Source organism: Perognathus longimembris, chromosome 9 (genome assembly GCF_023159225.1).
Source record: "Perognathus longimembris pacificus isolate PPM17 chromosome 9, ASM2315922v1, whole genome shotgun sequence".
NCBI classification, from domain to species: Eukaryota; Metazoa; Chordata; class Mammalia; order Rodentia; family Heteromyidae; genus Perognathus; species Perognathus longimembris.
Window position 1 is genome coordinate 32,801,027 of NC_063169.1, and position 21,403 is coordinate 32,822,429.

General features: G+C 37.6%; 2 protein-coding genes across 2 annotated transcripts in view; one reads left to right on the forward strand and one right to left on the reverse strand.

Moving 5' to 3' along the window:
- The window catches only part of Rims1 (regulating synaptic membrane exocytosis 1), a 547,387-nt gene that overhangs the window by 490,340 nt on the left and 35,644 nt on the right, over positions 1-21,403 (forward strand).
- On the reverse strand, positions 10,390-19,833 carry LOC125357761 (eIF5-mimic protein 2-like; the record flags this gene model as incomplete). Its single annotated transcript, XM_048354687.1, is given in 2 exon segments — positions 10,390-10,922; positions 19,821-19,833. Coding segments are annotated over 2 exon segments (546 nt in total), but the record flags the coding sequence as incomplete, so codon positions are not given.

A 21,403-nucleotide genomic window follows, 5' to 3' on the forward strand; every position in this document is an offset into this window, starting at 1 on the left:
CATAAATCCCCAAGCCATATGATATTTATCTTTAATTCTAAAGGATCTCCCTTCTCAATAATACCTCAGCCTGGGACAAGACTTAGGTTGAAATAGCATTGTACCTCTGACACTGTCATTTCTGAATAAGAAATTGAACTCTTTACATGAATCTAAATAAATAGAAATATCAGCCCAATGGCAGAGGTCACTCGCTCATGAAATGTACAAATCTTTAAGTGTGAAATTTCAAAGTAAAATGCCAAACATGATAAAAATCCACTGTTACCAAAGAGAATGAGAAGACAAATTAGTCAAGTATCTGAATCTCTCCCAAATTGAACGTACAGTATAGTTTGTGTTCAGACCACAAGTTAAGATAGTTATCTGTAGTGTCTTTCACAGCTGAGAATATATCACTAAATTAATATTTGTTTTCCAAGCACTGGCAGGGCACTGTTGTTGGTACTGACTATGGAAAATGTTTCAGGACCATTTTCAAGCAATCAGAAGTCAATTATGATGTGCTAAGTATGCATTAAAAAATCACTCCTGTAGCAATATAATAGAGTTCCTGTTCTGCAGTACCTTTCCTCTATCCAAATTTCACCTCTCCCCTCTTAATCCTGCCATACCCAACCCTGCTCAGAACCCAACTAGAACTGCGAGTTCTTCTTTTTCATTTCAGTATTTCCTAATCTCTTTTCCACTCTGTGTTCCTGTATTAAGCTCTCTTGCTGCAGATACAGAATTTGATGGTGCTGCTGTGAGCAAATGAAAGGTATATATGTGTAAAGAAAATACTGTTTATATGGGTATTAGAACTGGGGAAGGGAGAGGGAATACCAAAATTGAGAGACAAAGAACAAAAAGACAAACCATTCAAAAAGCAACACTTACAAAACCATTTGGTATAAACCAACTGCACAACTCTTGGGGGAGAGGGGAAGGGGAGAGGGGGGAAATGAGGGAGTAGGTAGCAAGTAGAACAAGAAATGTACACACTGCCTTTCATATGAATCTGCAACCCCTCTGTATCACACTTTGACAATAAAGAAAAAAATCTAAAAAAAAATAACTGCGAAAAAGAGAGAAAATTGTCTCCTAGAGCATAGATAAAATGAAGTATTCTAATTATTTGCCAACAATTCATCTTCCTTCTGAGAGGAAACTGAATCTTAAACATACTGTTTAGCAATTAAAGGAGTGGCACTGACTGGTTCAGATGCACTCATAAATTGAGTTTGGGCTATGCTAATCATCTGAAAGGACACTTCAGGAATCATTTACCACACAGAAATTGAGGTGTCTCAAGTTGTAAAAAGTAAAGCCAAGGTAGAGTACAAGGCTCTGATTTCAAGCTGTAGTATAAGCAGATGCAACACTACTGTTTACCAGGATTAGGGCCACCCTTGCACTATGCAATTCACATGAGTGGCTTTTATTTAAATTTGAGGACTGCTCTCTCTACCTCTGAGCAGCTCCATTTCCCTGCTTCAATTTTTAAGATCATCCTGAGCTTTTTTTGCTCCAGGCTCATGCTCTACCACTTGAGCCACACACAGCTCCACTTCTGGCATTTTGATGGTTAATTGGAGAGAAGAAGCTTACAGATTTTGACAGGCTAACTTGAACTGTGATCCTCACATCTCAGCCTCCTGAATAGCTAGGATTATTGGTGTGAGCCACCGGTACCCAGATACCCTGAGATTCCTTAAGATCCCATTGATACAATCTATAGGATTCCGGGATAAAATATGGTTACATTGAAAGTCTTTGCTGGTGTTGTTGTTGTTGTTTTAATTTATTCATTTCTTTATTGTCAACGTGATGTACAGAGGGATTACAGTTTCATACGTAAGGCAATGAGTACATTTCTTATCCAACTTGTTACCACTTCCCTCATTTTCCCCTGCCTCCTTCCTTCCCATTCCCCTCCTCGCCATGAGTTAAACAATTGGTTTATTCCATACATGTTTGTAAGTATTGCTTTTGGAATGGTTTGTCTTTTTATCCTTTGTCTCTTGATTTTGGGTATTCCCTTTCCCTTCCCTAGTTCCAATACATGTATATATAATATCCAGGGTACTAAAATCAGTTACAGTGATATCAGGAGTAAAACCACAGGAAAGAAATAGAAAAGAAAAAGGCATAATTTCACATGGCATGTTGAAAATAACAAGCAATGATAAACCACTTGTTTCCATAACTTGGAGTTCATTTCACTTAGCATCATCTTATATGTTCATATGTACATAGTTATTGAGCTATTGTGATCTTCTACTAGGTTTATCCTAGATGTGTACTAATTATTTCTGATGAGGGAAATCAAACTGCAGAGCTTCTGCATGGCAAAGAACGTAGCATACAAGATAAATAGAAAGTCCACAGATTGGCAGAAGAGCTTCACTGGCCATACAACAGATAAAGGCCTCATAAATAAGATAAACATAGAATTTAAAAAATTAAATTCCTCCAAAACAAATCCTTAAAGAACCAACTGGACCCTCAACAAATGGGCTAAAGACCTAAAAGGAGACTTCTCTGAAGAGGAAATGAGAATAGTGAAGAGACACATGAAGAAGTGTTCATCACTGGCCGTAAAAGAAATTCAAATCAAAACAACACTGAAATTTCACCTCCCCCAGTAAGAATGTCCATTATCAAGAAACTAATAATAACAGATGCTGGAGGGGATGTGGCCAAAAGGGAATCCTAATACACTATTGGTGGGAGTCTAAACTTGTTCAACCACTCTGGAAAGCAGTGTGGTGGTTCCACAAAAGGCTGTTGTTGGGGCTTGGTAATATGGCCTAGTGGTAGATTTCTTACCTCATGTAAATGAAGCCCTGGGTTTGATTCCTCAGTACCACATAAACAGAAAAAGCCAGAAGTGGCGCTGTGGCTCAAGTGGTAGAGTGCTAGCCTTGAGCAGAAAGAAGCCAGTGACAGTGCTCAACCCCTGAGTTCAAGCCCCAGGACTGGCAAAAAAAAAAAAAAAAGGCTACTGTTGTTTTTAATTTTAGTATGTTGCTGAGGCCCTGGCCTTTTGCATAACTGGGCCTATTCTATCACTTAACCACATCCACAACCTGAGGTCTAGATTTTTTAACATGCTTTAGAACTTCATCAGTCTTTGGTGGTTGTTTGCTATTCACTTTGAGTCTTGGTAATATAAAAATGATTCCACTTACTGGATTTATCATATATACTATACTTTATCATATATATTATTACCTTGCCAATGGCCATGAGAAAATCTGCATTCTTATTCTCAATATGATTCTAAAAGGCTTTTTCCTTTCATCATTTATTATGAAAATAAGTAAAGCAATGCAGCATTTCATAAAGTCCAATAATCTGGTAAAAAAAACTACATAGGGTTTAATATTCTACAAAATGATATAATCAAAAACATAAGTTCTCCATGAAAACTTAGAGAGACTTATGGATGTCAGATCTCAATGATTATTCAGTTTCGGTATTACCAAAGCATAGCTCTACCTTTTCAAGATTATATTGTAAGTGAAACCAACACTGTCAAGAATAACATAGGCAGGGTGCAGGTGCCTCTTGGTTGTAATCCTTGCTACTGAAGAGGCTAAGATCTGAGGATCATGGTTCAAAGCTAGCCTGTCAAGAGAGAAACTGAAACACTTATCTCTAATTAATCACTAAAACTCTGGAAGTGAAACAGTGGCCTAACTGACAGTGTCAGATTTCAAAGAAAGAGCTAAGGGACAGCATGTAGGCCCTGAGTTCCAGTCCCAATATTAGTCAGTGTGTGCACATGCGCATACACACACACACACACACAAAGATAAAACTATAGCTGTAGCTCACACTTAAAAGGATAGCTTAGCAGTACAGTGCTTGCCTAGCACTCAATTCCTCAGTACCACACAAACAGAAAACACCAGAAGTGGCGCTGTGGCTCAAGTGGTAGAGTGCTAGCCTTGAGTAAAAAGAAGCCAGGGACAGTGCTCAGGCCCTAAGTCCAAGGCCCAGGACTGGCCAAAAATAAAAAAAAAATGCCTTGTTCCTGCAGAATATGCCAGGAAAATGTCCATAATATTAAATCCTATTGTGCTAATAATACTTTTCCCCAAAGTCACACAGGTAAGATGAATAAGAAAATATACTCTGAAGAACACTTGCTAGGAAAGCACATTTTTTAGCTCAAGAAAATGAGTGTCTTACAGTCGTCCCAGGCCATCTTCTTACAACCATACAGCCTAGCAAGATATTTTCTTTCTTTTAAGTATGATCCTGCTTTGTGAAGATTACAAAAATAAGTTCATAGCCACTGAGAAGAAAAGCCAATTTAGTCTCTTTGAAGATTTGTGGTAAATGAATCTGTTGATTATTCACAATAGATCCCAACATTCCTTACCAAGGATATGTGCTTCCCTCCCCACCAATTTTATTTTTTATTTCATGAAAACTACAAGAGCACAATCTTGCCTAAATCTAAATACCTTGTCTGTGCCTCATTTATTTGATTCATATAACTGCACAAGAAAAACATTCTATGGAGCATAATGTTTCATGTTCTTTGTTTCCTGAGCACAAAATAATGGTACCAGAAACCATCTTGCAGTGTGCAAAACCATCAAGTGAATGTAAGCACAGGTTCTTTTATTTACTGCCGGTGTCAGGCCTAGGTATTCACTACTGTGAATAGATTCAATTCAGCTATAGTAACTCGTCTTCTGAGCAGATGCCCTAATAAGGAAGAGTATTTTCAAACACTCCAGCTGCTCTATTTTTGTTCTTTCCCTTGCCTCAAACAATAAATTCTGATTGTGCCTAAGCTAGAGGTGTTCTTTTTAAGTTGGCCAGGTATGAAAAATAATACTGATTTCGACAGATTTTTTTTCTACATATACTTTAGTTTTTATTTTATCATAAACAGTAAAACAGATAACAGGGTTTCTCAGAATCAGGTCCCTTCTACCAATAAAAAGTTACAATATTATCAATGAAAAGCTAAAATTTTTTCCAATGCCTATCAAATTTATTATTTCTTCTTTTGCTTTTTTTTTTTTTTAAACTACCAGTATTAGGGCTTGAACTCAGCCACACATTCTCACTTGGCTGGTGCTCTACCACTTTAACAACATTCCCAACCCATCTTTTTGCTAGTTAATAAGAGATTCTCAGCTCCCTGAGCTGGCTTTGAACTTCAGTCTTCCATGTCTCGGTCTCAGGGGGTGGGATTACAATTATGCACAACAGCATCCAGCTTCAAACTTAAGAATGGAATCGGAACTACAATTGATTTTTGCATCTCTCCAAATTAAATAAGCAAACAGCAGAAGTTATGAATATATTACCTATCATTTTTTCCTGTAGGCCCTCTAGAAAACTTAAATAAACAACAGTTAAAATCATCTCCACATCTAGGCACCAGTGTCTCAAACCTGTAATTTTAGCTACTTAGGAGGCTGAGATCTAGGATCCTGGTTTTAAGCCAGCCTGAGCAGGCAAATCCAGTCGCTTGTCTCCAATTAACTAGCAAAAAATCAGAAGTGGAGTTATAAAGACATATAGAGGGTCAGCCTGAGTAAAAAAGCCACAGTATGTGGTCTTGAGTTCAATCCTCAGTACTGACATACACACCCGAAAACAAGCTCAACCTGCATTACAGCAAGCCGACCTTGTTTTTTTCCTATTTGACTAAATAAAATGCTTATAAATTTCTATTTTGGGACCTGACACCCATGCCTTGGATTCAGCAGCAGGGCAGCAGTTTGGCTGAATGAAGTTCTCTCTCCTGCATGAAAAAATTCTACTTTGGGCTCTAGCAGTATAGGACATTACACTCTGCATTCTAGAATTCTTAAAAGTATAGAAAAGGAATATATCATTTTATATTTTTTCAGAACAGGATTGGTAGAAAACATTGCAGTAGGTATGTGTATGCACAAATTACCCTATTACTTATCTTTTGTTTTTTTATTCCTACCCTTTCTTTCAAGACAGGGTCTGACTGTTACCAAGGCTGGTCAAAAATACCTAGGCTCAATTAGTCTCCCTTCTCCAGTCTCGAAGTAGCTGGGATTACGAGCTGTTATTACTACACCCAGTTTACTGTGTATTTCTAGTCTTTTTTTTCTTCCTATCTACACATTAATTCAACATTCACTGGATTTCTTAACTAGGGGTTGCCAAAGGACAACTGGGGGTCAGTGAGGGTCCTCAGATTGTAAGGCTCACAATTTTGATGAAGACAAAGCCACACATGGCCTTTTATGAAATGCTAAAATAAGGCTATAACCATCCTCCAATCCAAAATATTAAAAATCACTTCACTGGATCCTATTACTTTACAAAAATTTGATGTGCTGTACTACTTAGCACAATTTAACATTCAGTATCTAATTCTGTCTTCCCCAAGTACTGGCACCTTTAATGAGCTGTGATTTTATAAACAGAAATACACATTTTTACAATTAAGCATATACACTTCTAGTACTAAGACTTGAAGTCAGAATACATGGATTATAGCTAAAGCAAGAGTACTTTATGTAGTTCATGATTATTTTTTAAAGGCAAGTTAAATAATACCCAAATCTGAATATACTACAGTAATAATGATACTTGCGATTAGTCCAAAATGATTGAAAACTTCATTTTCTTGAAATGAACTTGACATAAAACAGAATTTTTATCTCAGAATTTGGAGGAGAAAAATAAATTTAAGTGCCTTCTAGGCAAAATAATTAACAATACAAATTTCATTTTCCAAAGAAGCTAGGAATATAGGTGTGAGCCATCAACACCTGACTATGTCCTGGGAATTTATATATTAATTATACAAAGATTATTTTCAAGCATGAGATTTACATCAGGTGTCATATTTCTGAGAATTGTATCTGATTGTATTTAAAGAGTTAGCCAACTTGATTACATCCTTATTTATCTTTTTATTAATTTTATTTTTTTAGATATACAAGGTGGTTTCAATTCAACATGTCAGTTTATGAACATAATGCACCTTGATCTATGTCACCCTCATCTTCCTCAACCATTTCTTTATCACCTGATTCCAATTTCACATAGGTACATTGTATATTGTGACACTATTTACCCACACTACCTTTTGAGTATATGAAAGCAAAAATAACTATATGAAATATGTATGATACTACTACTAATTGCACATTCACTGTGCATACTAGTATACTATTGGATACTCACCTGATGAGTTTGTATTAGTAGTACACAAACCATTCAGAGCTTATTGAGCAATGACTGCATGTCAGCAAGGATTTCAGTCTCTTTGCAACTATTAACTTCTCCACTCCTCAAACACAGCCATAAAGTGCTGTTGTTTTTCTGTCTGATTAGTCCCAAGACGTGTCGGAGGCCACACACTTTTAGAAAGCCTATACTATAATAGATAGCTCTTAAAGGGTATGTTGTTAGCTACTTTATTATAATCCCATTGGAGAAGAAGGATAGCATTTTATACTTTTTTTTTTGCCTTTTTTGTTTTGTTTTCATTACTGGGGATCAAACCCAGGACGTTGCACTTGCTGAAGAAGCACTTTGCTGTGGGCTCCATCTCAGCACTGTTTATAACTCTTAGCAACCACACATTTCCATGTAACTTTGCTATAATGCCTTGAGAACACATACAGCTCCATCTCCATCTTGTGTGCCAGGTGGGTTTGGAATGGGAATGGGTTGCAGGAAGATTTGAGCCTTCGAATATGTGAAGATGGAAGTAGGTAACTTAAGGGGCAGAATGGGGTTGGGAAACATGGGGGAGACTGATGAGGTGACATTGATCAGGATGCATTGTACTCACAAACTGACATGTCGAATTGAAACTCCTTTGTACAACTACTTTAATATAAAAAATAAATAAATGTTCACAACAAGCACATACAAATCTTGTATGTGAAGGTGAGGGTGGTGAGGAGGAGGGTGAGTTGCAGGGGAGTGCACTGTGTTGCTGTGTTGCTTCAGAAATTCTTCTCATTTGTTTATTGACTGAGTGATGGGAACAAAACCAACACTCTAAGAATTGAGCTGCATACCTAGTCAAGACTTCTTTTCTAGTCCTTTAGCAATATGTAATAACATTACATAACAACATTAGAATTTTTCCTCATGTGTAACTACCTTTTAGTACCCTTTATCCAACTTCTATGTCCTTTCCCTTCTCCCCTTCCTAACATCTTGTGACAACTGTTCTTCTCTCTGTTTCTATGAAATCAATTATTTTCATTTCTAATATGACTTAGAAATTGTGGCATTTGTCTTTCTGTGCCTCGCTGATGTCACTACAGTTCCATCCAGGTACTGTCAATGACACAGTTTCCATGAAACTACTGATTCCAATTCCCTGTGGTTTGGACGATCAATCCCTTGGCTGTAGGGCCAGATGTAGGGCCAGAATCAAAAGTTTTTGTGCAAGCACTGAGCTTGGTGAGCTCCCTCTGCTAATGGCACTGGAGGTGTGCATGCACCATCTTGGATTTCTGCCTGCACTTTTCTCTTCAGATTCAGCATGTCCTACATTCACTGGCCCAGATAGCACAATTCAGTACATATCTTTTTTATTTTTGCAAATGGCTTAGCAATTTTGACAAAGGCAATGCCAGTTTATGATTCTTTTGTTCTCCTTTTGTATTCTTAGAATTGTTACTGATTGCATACCCCTCAGCAAACATTTGAGAAGAGCCCCAGTGTTCTTTAAAACTCAGCACCCTGTTCCGCTTGAGTTATACAACAGACAACAATCAGCTCTTGCCTTGCCCCAGATTAGTTTATAAACTCATTTTCTTTTTTTTAAGTGTAAGGATGGATTTTATTTTTTAAAAAAGTCTTTTGAGGACTACAAATTAAAAAGTAAAAGCAGATTACTATATAGAAATCTAGCAAATACGTTTTTCCTGTGCATGAAAACCTTATCAAAGTTATTCACTTAACAAATTCACCCCAGTCACAATGTTATCAATTAAAATGCTCTTAAGATATCGTATCATTATTTCAAATTATATTACATGTTATTCCCTCAAGATGAACTTTTAAACACCAAACTCTCTAATGTATGGTACCTCCAAAAGGGAAATTTCCACTATGTCCCTGGATGGCATTATTGTAGGCTATTTTTTTTCCAATTAAAAACCTTCAAAAATTTTTAGCATGCCTTTATCACTCAAATATTTGGCTAGGTTTTCCCCCATATTGACTACATTTACAGATAGATAACAAAGGAGAGATGAAAATTAAAAGACAACCATTAAAATAAATGGATTCATTATTTAGAAGATATATTTGGCTTGTGGCAATAAAAAATGGCAATGAGAAGTTATGTTAATAGCCAGGTGCTTGAGGCATTATTGAAAATGGTAATAGAATGAAAGCCTGTCTAGGAAGACCAAGTGGGAATACATAGTTACATCGTACTTCATTCTTTACAAATATTCTAAACCAATAGGAAATACGAGTCACATTTAGATCCTCAATTAGGACAGGACATGCTGATCCTTAGCATTTAACAATTTTTACTGGCATTTAATACAGCAGTCATTTCCTTACAATCCTTTACAGGTCCTTTCATATCAATTTAAGTATATTCTGAGCATAAAATATTTTAACTGATAAAGACTTCTCTAATGTATATTTGAAAATGCTTATGTGAAAAGAATAGCTATTTTCTTTGCCTGAAAGATTTAAACTGAATGCAGAAGTTTCTCAGCGGGAAAAAGCTCAACTTTCTCTTCTTCCCATCACCTCTGCCACATATGATTTCTCAAACTCCAAGTTTGTTCTCTACACCTTCACTGACGATAGAAACCAGAGAGCAAACAACCTAGGGGCACCTGGGGTTCAAAAGACAAGAATATGGTAACACACAGCCATGGTCCCAATATTGAGGGATCATATTAATATGGGTTCATTTATCATGTAAGATTTTCCTTGATGAACAGGGCTCTGTGCATACCAAATTATCACACAAATCATTGCCTTTTGAGACGTGGATACTTCTATAGTTTAATTTACAAAACAGAATTTTTCTAACAAATTATTTTTAACCAAATCATATCTTGAAAACTGTTGTGTACAAAAACCCAGGGAATAAAGAAGTCTTCATTGTGGAAGGCCTTAAATTAAATTATTACAGTAGAAAATACAGGAGCTGGAAGATAACTGGAAAAAACCTGAAGCAACATTAGATTCAAATCTACAGCTCCTGTAGCTACTTAAAACATGGTTTTAGAAACTAAATTCAACATTTCCAGTAACAATAGAAACAGTTAAAATAAATTTGCCATGAAAGCCCTTATATCATGCTTGATAGAGGGAGGTAGGAAGATGTAAGAACCAGGACACATGAGTCGTGACATTTATCTACAACTCCTGTTTGATTTACTGAGGATAGAGTTTCAAAATTCAGTCACCTTCTTCAGCTTCAGACTCAGATTCTTATTCAGCATTTTTGAGCTATTCTACGAACTTTTTCATTTGCTCGAGGAAGACACTTTTCCCCTTGGCAATGTATGCGTCTTTATACCACTTCAGAATGGGCTCTTCACCCAGGACTTCAGCTTTATAAAAAAGCACTACTATTTTCTGGAAGGCTTTCATGAAATGAATGTTGTCATAGCAATACTCCTGAACCTTCAGCAACAGAGTCAGCTCAGATTGACCTTGAGTAGTAATGGCAGCAAGTAGAGGGCTGTATTGCTGCAAGTGCTTGATGGCTTGCTCTGCTACAAGCTCCTCTGTTTTGTTCCACTCCACGGTGCTCATCACACTTGACCAGACTATCCCAATGACAACTGGTTCTGGGATGTTGTTGTTTTTTATCTCCTCTTTGACATATAAAATGATATCCTTAAATGGATCACCACGGGACATCTGTTCTTGAAGTTCTTTCTGGAGCTCCTTGCTAGCTCCTACGGTTTGCTGATTCTGAACATACTCTGAAAGCTCTTTCAAGCCTTCCTCAGTAAAATACTTAGTGAAGTGTTCCACGCTTTGCTTATTGGCTGGAAAAAGTTCCATTAGTCTGTTATCCATGCTGACTTTCCGAAGACTTGCAGCCACTGCATAGATGTCTTTTTCGTTTATGTACAATTTAAAGAGCTTTACAGCAAAAGCTGCTGAAATCTCTTCTTTAACCAAATTCTCATAAAGGCTATTAAGAATGGATGCATTAAGTGTTCCATTAGCCAGAAGAAAACCAGTCAACATAGCCAGCTTGTTCCTCTCCGACTCTGAAAAACCCTTTAAGAACAGCCACAGCTTTTTTTTACTTCATCTTCAAAACCTTTCTCCAGGTATTTGTAGTGCCTGATTAACTTGTTGAAAAACTGAGGAAATGCTTACATGGCCTCTAAGTCTTCTTGTGTTGCAAATACGTGGACATCCGTATGCATCATGTCATCTGCCAGTGTACCACCTGGGGCCAGCATTCCGCTGGCCACTGTTGAACCTGGGTAACTGCAGTGGAAATCAGGACACGGGGGATGCAAGGCGAGTGAACCAATGCATACTTTATTCCAAGAGGGCCAGGGTTTATATAGGGTTAGAAACCAATTTTACAATTACAGGGTAAAAGATCAATACAGCATGACATTTTTCTCAAATACAAAAGTGGAGGAAATTTCCTACTGTGAGGGCAGGAACTTGGTACAAATGCCTTTCTAATTACAGGAGGTAGTGACTACAAAGATTGTTGATATCAAAACAAGGAACTGTATACAACCTATAATTATCTCCTAGCTACTATCTCCTTAAGGCTAGATATCATCAATCTTGACTTCTCCAAATACTTGTGAAATAACAGTGAGGAGACTTTCCTGTTTATAGTGAGAATCTAACACTAAAGGCAGCTGGTCAAGCAAGTCTCCTTAGGGAGACTTGCTAAGCAGGGGGGAAAAGGAGATAACAACAGGTGGCTTCCTTTGGCCTGCAAACAGTAGAAACTCCTTACTGGGAATGTGTTCCCAAGGGCCTATTAGTGTGCTAATGAGGCATCAGAGTAACCGTGCAGGGGCTAAATTTTTCCACTGGTTGGAGACTTTAATTCTCCAACAGGCCACCAGAATGTCAAAGAGCATTTCTGCATAGCAGGGGTAGTCATGTTTTGCTCCAGAAGCATAAAGAAACTTAATTACTGCTTCCAAATCAGTACCAGTTTCAGTTAAGCCTTGAATAATACAGTATTGAAACTAAGTAGGGTCAAACCTCTCCTTTTCATCTCTTTTTCTGGTTTTAAAATGCTGGCCTGATAGTGTTGGTTTTTGCTGCTTTTGATTATTCATAAAAGGCACCCTGCTGCAGGCAAGTCTCTCCAAGAAACCAAGGAAGTGCTGGAAAGCACACCTTCAGACTACTTTACAGTTGTCACAGTGACTGGTGGCAAACCACCCATCACATATATAATTGTTTGGTCTCTTCTACATTACACTTTAAATTCATCTGTTCCACTACTTTTAAGCACTACAGAACCCTGGATCACCACTTCTTAACTGGGAGATATTCCAGGAGTAAGTGTCAATTCCATAGACACCCAATCTGCAGGCTGTTGGCCTCCAGTGCCCAATCCAGGCCCCAGATCTGCCCTGCCTCCTGCAGCAGCCTCCCCTTAGTCTCATCCAAGCTGTGCCAGCACCAAGCCAGCCTCTGGCCTGAGGCCGTGCCTTATAAACTCATTTTCTAACCCACATGTCAAAAGGCAGTGTTGTCCTTTCTGTAGAACTGTATAGTTAGTTGGTAAATCCCTTTCATGAAAAATTATGGAAAGTTGTCAAGTAGGCTAATCAGGTTAGGGAAAATTACATATGGATTATGGAGGAAGAAAACAACATGGAAAGTTAACTATGATACACATACAAAAATTTACAGAAGCTGTTAATTCCTAGTAATGAATCTTCCCATCAATGAAATAATTGTGAGAAATAAATGCAGGGTTTTGTGTGTGTGTGTGTGTGTGTGCTAGTAGTGGGGCGTGTACTCAGGTCCTGAGTGCTGTTCATTAACTTCTTTTTTTTTTGCTCAAGGTTGGCACTCTACCACTTTGAGCCACAGCATCCTATTATTTCAGTCATGGCTCAAATGGTAGAATACTAGACATGAGCAAAAAAGCCAAGCCTTAACTTTATAATATTTGACAAAAGGCAAATATGGAAGTAAAAGGACTTGCAGAATTATTTTCTACTCGACCTTTAATTGGTTTTTATGTCATTTATAAATCTTGGAAATTTTAGTAATTACAAACAAACCTTTTTAAATATCAGAAATTTGTCTTACATTACTTAACAAAGAACTTACTCTATCATGATATATACTTAACCATTAAGCCTTATCATCAGTTTTAATAAGAACTAAAACCTTATCTCAAAAGAAAAAAAAAACATGTATACTCACACTTTAAGATACAAAAGCAACATCATGAAAAATTGGTTTTGTAAGGTATTTGGGCTTGAAGGGAGTTTTTAGTTTTAAAATTATTCTCCCTTTATTTGTTACTTTTTCTTTATATACAAGAACCTAGATGAATTACTGTTCTCTTTTATGTAGAAAGCAATGACTTCAAACACCTTTATAATAAGCAATTAAATGTTCACATTGATAAACTGTGCAGCAATTAATTTCTCAAGTTAGAGACTTCTAAGTCAAGAGATTGCATCATCGGTTACATGGTAACTAGCTACCTAACTAGTTAGGTAGCTGCATGCATAAACACACACACACACACACACACACACACACACACACACACACATTTTAGGGCTCTCTGTTTACAGTTTCCTTGTATCTTCAGTTCTGTACCCATCCATCTTTATGTCCACTTTCCCTACCTCCCCTTGTGACAACAGAAACAAAAGAGTAACAATAAGCATAATAACTTTGTTACTGCTAAGATACAGTTCTGACATCACTGTCATATGCATAATATATGTATTGTTGTCATATTTGCATATGTATGTGTATACACAGTTCTGGTACTGATTCTCACGTTTATTGTACAACTCAAAAAAGTTTTAAGGAGATTAGATTTCATCATTGATGTACTTTTTTCCACCCAATCTGGAAGGTGATCCAAATAGCATATATGAACCTTTAGGATCCAAAGATGGTCTTACATTTGTCCCAAGTCAGCTGCCCTAGTCATCTCTCATATGTGTTCATCGGATTTTACCTTGGAACCTAATTGTGTCCTATCTTTGGAAGCCAGAAACCAATAACTACTTGAATTTCAAATCTTCAAGCTCCAAAAACACTCAAAATCTTACAATATGTTTTCTGGAATTTTTATGTACAGTTGAGGTAGGTTTAAAATGAATAGTGTAGCCATAGATTATAGATTCACATAGCTTCTCAGGAAGCTGGGATCTGATGACCAAGGCTCAGTGCCAGACTGGGCAGGAGAATTCATAAGACTTTTATTTTAACTTGTTCATCTATCATTTTTATTATCTTTCCATGGTTGTATGAAGGAGTTTCAATTCAATATATGTACAATGCATCTTGATTAGTGTCACTCCTTCCACCATTGTACTCTTCCTAATCCCCTCCCTCTACATACGTGTGTGTGTCCTCAAATTTCTGCACTTACTGAAGTCCATCAGTCATGTGGAACTCTTCTTAACCAATCACATCTATAATGAATCTTATTTTCAAATAAAATCAATAAAAAAGAAGAGAAAATTTTACTCTTTCAGTTCACAACTTAGAACCAACCACTCTGGACAACATATCATTCTCTAAGTAAGACAACTAATTCTGGGAAAACCTGAGAGAAAAGAACTAGAAGCAACCCCATAATAAACAGTACAGACTGAAAGACTGGACCAGTATGACATAACCGACCAGTATGACATAACCAACATTAAAGTCATCTATTCAACAAGTATTTAATCACCTTGGCCATTTTCATGTTAAAAAATGTAAAATGCCTCACATACAAGTACATAGTGTTATTGGTGTGTTTCCCCAAATTTCCCTAAATTTTATATATTTTTGTCCTAACCCTCAAGTCCTCAGAATGTGGTCTTATTTCATGAGACTCTTATCTCTAATTAATCACCCCCAAAGCCAGACATGGTGCTGTGGCTCAAATAGTAGGCTGTGCCAGCCTTGAGTGAAAGAAATAGGGATACTGCCTGGGCCCTGAATTCAAGCTGCAGTACTGGTACACATGTGCAAGTGCATGCATACACACACATACACACACACACAGTATACATTTTTCTGTGTTTATTAAATTCTTCGTCTGAAGGCCTTTAAAGGCAAAGAAAGGTGGACTGAGGTCCTGCCTAAGGGGGAACTGTCAATTCTCCAATTGTGTCTTTAAAATCATGTGACTTTAGCCTATCACTTTACATATATTCATGTTTTTCTATGAATGCTCCCAAATCTTTTAGTACATAGGGCATTTTTCTCTACATTCCACATTAACTTTCATCTGCAGCTAACCTCTAACCACTGTTTCATTCTCCCTATGAACACAACCCAGATTTTAATGCATACATACACACGTGTGGGATGTAAGGAGTAGCAAGGTCTTGCTTTGCAGCTCAGCCTGTGGCTCTAGAGTAATGTACACACTTAATTGGACTGCAGAGTTATCAAACTTTTCATCTGGCACCAAAATCTCACGTATCAGAACAAATTCAACAACTCAGCCTTGCTGTAGGCTGAAGAATAAAGATTCTATTCCCTGCAACTTCTCTTGAGGCTTTTCATGTCCTTGGTTTCTTTCATATTTAATCTGTAGCCAGGCATGGGGAAGATGGTAGACCAGTGCTTTGAGTTGCAGTGTTCTAGTCATGTAATGCATCCCTCAATGCTCAGATGAGAAACCTGAGCTACTGTTCAGCAGGGTACATGCCAGGAGGTCATACCAGCCAGTGCAGGCTTAGGGGGACTTTGTAGGTTGTTGTTTGAAGTTTAATCAACAGACTCAGAAGTGTTCTCTAGCTATGCATCTATGGCTATATTATAATTGGTCCTGTACAAGAATTTAGGTCAACAGGCCTGAGTTCTATGTCTTCCTGCCAAGATTGTGTGTATGTATGGCTTTGATATATGGCTTTGTCAGTGTCTCTACCTTTCCAGCCTCAGTTCCCCCAGTAACAACACAATGGCTTTACATTATAACAAAACACTGATACTTCCAAACTGTAAACCTTGTGATTCTAGAATTAATTTTGCACAATAGCGACTTTAATTAAAATATTTTCACACATAATATTAAATATTTCCCATTTCTCCACACTTGAAGCTAAGCTTGCTAATAACTGGACCTCAGCCATATTTCTATGTTTATGAAACTGGTCATTATGTTAAAGTTATCACTTCATTTTTTACTTTTTTATACATACAAAATTAAATGGAGTCTAATCATAAAGAGTAAGAATTTTAAATTGATGATGCCATGTTTATTTTATTTTTTTATTATCCTTAGGTAATGTATGAGGAATTGCTATTTAACGAAACAGTTTACCAATACAATGCCTCTTGATCAATGTCACCCCTTTCTAAATTTCTGCCCATCCCACCCCTCCTACCCCTTCCCTCACTTTTAATTCTGTAGGGTATACACTGAATTCTTCACTGCATTCTCTTTCCTTCTCTTTATTATCAGCTGTGATCTAAGGGTGTTGCTTTTTTGATTTACATACATACACTCTTACATAACCCTAATTTTACATATTATTCATTGATTTCCCTCAAACACAGCTTCCACCTGTTATAAAACAGCATTTTTTCCTTTATTGTCAAAGTGAAATACAGAGGGGTTCGAGTATCATATGTGAGGCAGCGAGTATATTTCTTATCCAACTTGTTACCTCCTCCCTCATTTTTCCTCTGCCTTCCCCTTTCCCTTCCCTGCCCTGAGTTGTTCACTTGGTTTATACCAAATGGTTTTGTAAGTATTGCTTTTGGAATGGTTTGTCTTTTTATCCTTTGTCTTTCAATTTTGGTATTCCCTTTCCCTTCCCTAGTTCTAATATATGTATATATAGTATTCAGTGTACTGAGATCAGATGCAGTGATAGCAGGGGTAAAAGCATGGGAAGGGAATATGAGAGAGAAAAAAGAAAGAAAAAAAGAGTACTGTTTCACATTGCATGTTGAAAATAATTACAATGATATACTGCTTGTTTCTATAACATGGAATTCATTTCACTTAGCATCATCTTCATGTGTTCATAAGGACATAGCTATTGGGCTGTTGTGATCTTCTGCTGTGCCTAACCTAAACATATACTAGTTATTCCCTATGAGGGAAACCATAGCATGCATCCATGCTTCTTTTGGTCTGGCTCACTTCATTTAGTATGATTTTTTCCAAGTCCTTCCATTTCTTTATGAATGGGACAGTGTTGTTCTTTCTGATAGAGGCACATAATTCCATTGTGTATATGTACCACATTTTCCTGATCCACTCATCTAATGAGAGGCATTTGGGTATATTCCATATTTTAGCAATGACAAATTGTGCTGTGATGAACATAGTTGTGTTTGGGGCTTTAGTGTGTTCTTGCTTGTAATCTTTTGGGTAGATGCCCAAAAGTGGGGCTGCTGAGTTGTAGGGGAGCTCTATGTTTAGCCTTCTGAGGAACCTTTATACTGCTTTCCAGAGTGGTTGAACAAGTTAACATTCCCACCAACAATATAGCAGTGTTCCCTGTTGTCCACATCCCCTCCAGCATTTGTTTGTTTGTTTTGTTTTGTTTTGTTTTTGTTTTTGTTTTTTTGGCCAGTCCTGGGGCTTGGACTCAGGGTCTGAGCACTGTCCCTCGCTTCTTTTTTAGCTCAAGGCTAGCACTCTGCCGCTTGAGCCACAGCGCCACTTGTGGCCATTTTCTGTATATGTGGTGCTGGGGTATTGAACCCAGGGCCTCATGTATACGAGGCAAGCACTCTTGCCACTAGGCCATATCCCCAGCCCCAGCATTTGTTATTATTAGTTTTCCTGATAATAGACATTCTTACTGGGGTGAGGTGGAATCTCAGAGCTGGAAAACAACATTTTTGTGTGTGTGCTAGTACTAGAACTTGAACACAGGGCCTCACACTCTTGCTTGGCATTTTTCTTTTTTTTTGTTCACAGCTGGCAGTCTACCACTGGCACCACACCTTGACTTCTGGAATTTTGGTGGTTAATTGGATATAAGAGTCTCACAGACTTTTCTTTTTGGGCTGGCTTTGAACCTCAGATCTCAGCCTCCCAAGTAACAAGGATTACAGGAATGAGTCACCACCTCAGTTAAAGTAACATCTTTTTACATCTTTCCTTACCATCTTGTTTCTATAGCACACAAAAAAGTATTGAAGCATTTTCTGGCTTTGTACAATTACATGAATTTCCCCCCCCCCTTTTTTTGTTCTACATTAGAGTAAGCAAGAACACAAAGAAAAGCCAGCTCATGATCATAGCTATAATCCTAGCTACTCAGGAGGCTGAGATCTGAGGATAGTTTAAAGCCAGCCTGGATAGGAAGGAAAGTCCTTGAGACACTCATCTCCAATAAACTACTCCGAAAAAAAAAATGGGAAGTATTGCTGTGGCTCAAGTAAGGAGAGCACTAGCCTTGAGGCTGAGAAGCTCAGGGACAGTGCCCAGGTCCTGAGTTCAAGCCCCAGGCCTAAAACACACACACATGCACACACACACACACACACACACACACACACACACACACACAGAAACTAGTACTGATAATGAGATAAGAAACATACATTTCATAAAATACAGTTAAAATGTAACGGAAGGCTGTATATAGGACACAGTAGATGCATGGAGGTGGTTGGCTAGATCTTTACAGTGAGGTGCAGAATCATCATAACATTTCAACAAGACTTTCTCTAAGATAAAGTCAAACCAGGGGGTTTGGGAATGGCTGTGGAGATTCCAGAGTTTCTGATTAGCAAATTCTGCAAGAAATTCCTGTTTACAAAATATTCTTACTAGATATTGTGAAAACAGAGCAAAGAGAAATGTTTTAGGCACTTTTCCCTGGGATAAAAACACAAAGGTAGGGCTGTTCAGTTGTCAGGGAAAAGGATTGGTTTTGAGACACTAATACTCTAGGAAAAGGAAGGAGTTCAGACAGAAAGATGAGGAGTAGATGTACTTGGTTTGAGAGAAACTTAGCGAACTAGCTTGTACATGAGGGCAAAATTAAGGAAAAGAGAAGTCAGGAATATGAGCTTTGGTAACACAGCCAGATGCCTGTCTGCTACTTAAACCCATACACAGGCCTTCAGGCAACACTGCCTTCACTGTACAGAACAGAGCTGGATATGAAATCATATCAGATGACCTTTTTTTAGTTTCCCAATATAAATTTAGTGCCCAAGTGTAGGTTTAATATTATGTTTTATTTCAGTCCTAATGAAGGAAATATGCATACATGTATATATGTATAATTTGTCTATAATATATATTTCCATACACATACACACATTTACATATATGCTATTTTTGTCACATGATATGAAGGAAATATTTTTGCTCTGTGCATCTGTGAATACAGTATATAAATGAGTTGCAAAATAGAGTTTTTGTTGTATTTCTTATATAATATTTGACTGAGTGAGATCAACTACAAATGAGTCTGTTTCTATAAGCATGTATAGTAGATCTGTTTCCTAGCCTTGGAAATCTTCAATTTAAACAGTAGAGCTTTTCTTTTCTTTCAAAATCATTTGAAAACCTTCTATATTATTCTAAGAATATGAATCATGAGATTGTTTTACAAATTAAAAAGAAATGTAAGGAGATTCCTTTTGCAACATAATGCTTTCTGAATACTATCTTGGCAAGAGAAGTGTCTTCATATCTTGTTACTGCTATAGTAGACGGAAGAGCACAGAAAACAGAAATGGTTATCTTACAGTTCTTGAAGTTAGAATTCCAGTAGAAACTAAAGTACCCTAGAGGGACTGCCTATATTCTGTGGTTTTCAGTCTTCCATCTGCAAAGCCATAATGGCCACTGGAGTCTCTCTCATATCATATCATATCATATCATATCATATCATATCATATCATATCATATCATGTCACCTCACATCACTCTGTCCTTAATGCCTTTCTTCCTCATACAGGTATCTTTGTGATTTATGGGTTGCCCCTTCCACACTGTCCAGGGTAATCCTCTTATTCTACAGTCAGTTGACTGGCAAGTGGAATTCTATTGGCATCCATCCATGTTCTATCTGCCACATGGTTGCTCCAGACTCATGGAGCAACCCAATCCTTTTGCAGGATGTAGAGATTAGTTCATGAGTTTATGATAGCAGAGGGGTGATTATTTGACTTACCATAGGCAGATTTAGATTTTTGTAAGGTCTGACGTTTATAGAAATCCTTAGGCAACCAAATATATATATTTATGAATTTCATCATGAAGGCAACCACTCTATACTGAAACTCCATATATGTGTGTGTTTGTGAGTCTAATTATATCATATATGTTTATTATAGCATTTATAATCAACAATATAATTATAACATTTATAATTTATAGCATAATTATTTTAATTAATAATTTTTTGATTGCAATACTCATATTTTATTATATATTTAGGACAGGTAAATCATTAATTAATCAATTGGCTGATCAAAATTTATACATTTACCCCAGATTTGCTGAACCTTATAAACAGAGATGAGCTCCTCTCTATGTTGATTAAGTCCCTCTAAAAGATGAGCTCAGACGACTGAAAGTTGTTTATCTGTGAGGCAAGTACTCACGGGACTGTGGGAAAGGAAGCCAGTGTCAAGTGTGCATCTCAGACTGCAGCAGTTTGAACCCAGAGGGGTTCTAAGGGACAACACACAAGTATTCCTTGGAGACTAAATTCCTTGGACATCTTCCAGTGTGGGTCAAGCTAGCAACAGCAACTCAGTCCTCAGCAATATCTATAGCATGAGTGCCAAAAGGACATGGCCAGAGCACTGTCTGCATGAGAACCTGTAGCCTTCTCCCACTCCTACACCTACAAGGGTTCAGTCAGACTTCCACACCATGGCACCCCCAGTGGGAGAGTTCCTCAGTACAGAGTTGCTCTCAGGTCAGGAATTTAGGGAAGTGATTGTCACTTTGCTCTCCCCACCTTTGCAGTGAGTGCTTGAAGGGGCCCTTCAGTTACTCCTCCATGGGCAGTCCAGATGGATGAGATCACACTGACAGACAGAACATTTGGTTACACAGAATTTCACACCTGGTCATTTCCATTGTGATCATCTTAATGGAAGCTTGGTACTAGTACCTCACACCTGTAATCCTAGCTACTCAGGAAGCTAAGGCTGTGGCTCAAAGCCAACCCTGGACAGGAAAATCCTTGAGACTCTTACCTCCAATTAATCATCAAAAAGCCAGAAGTGGGGCTGGGAAAATGGCCTAGTGGCAAGAGTGCTTGCCTTGTATACATAAAGCCTT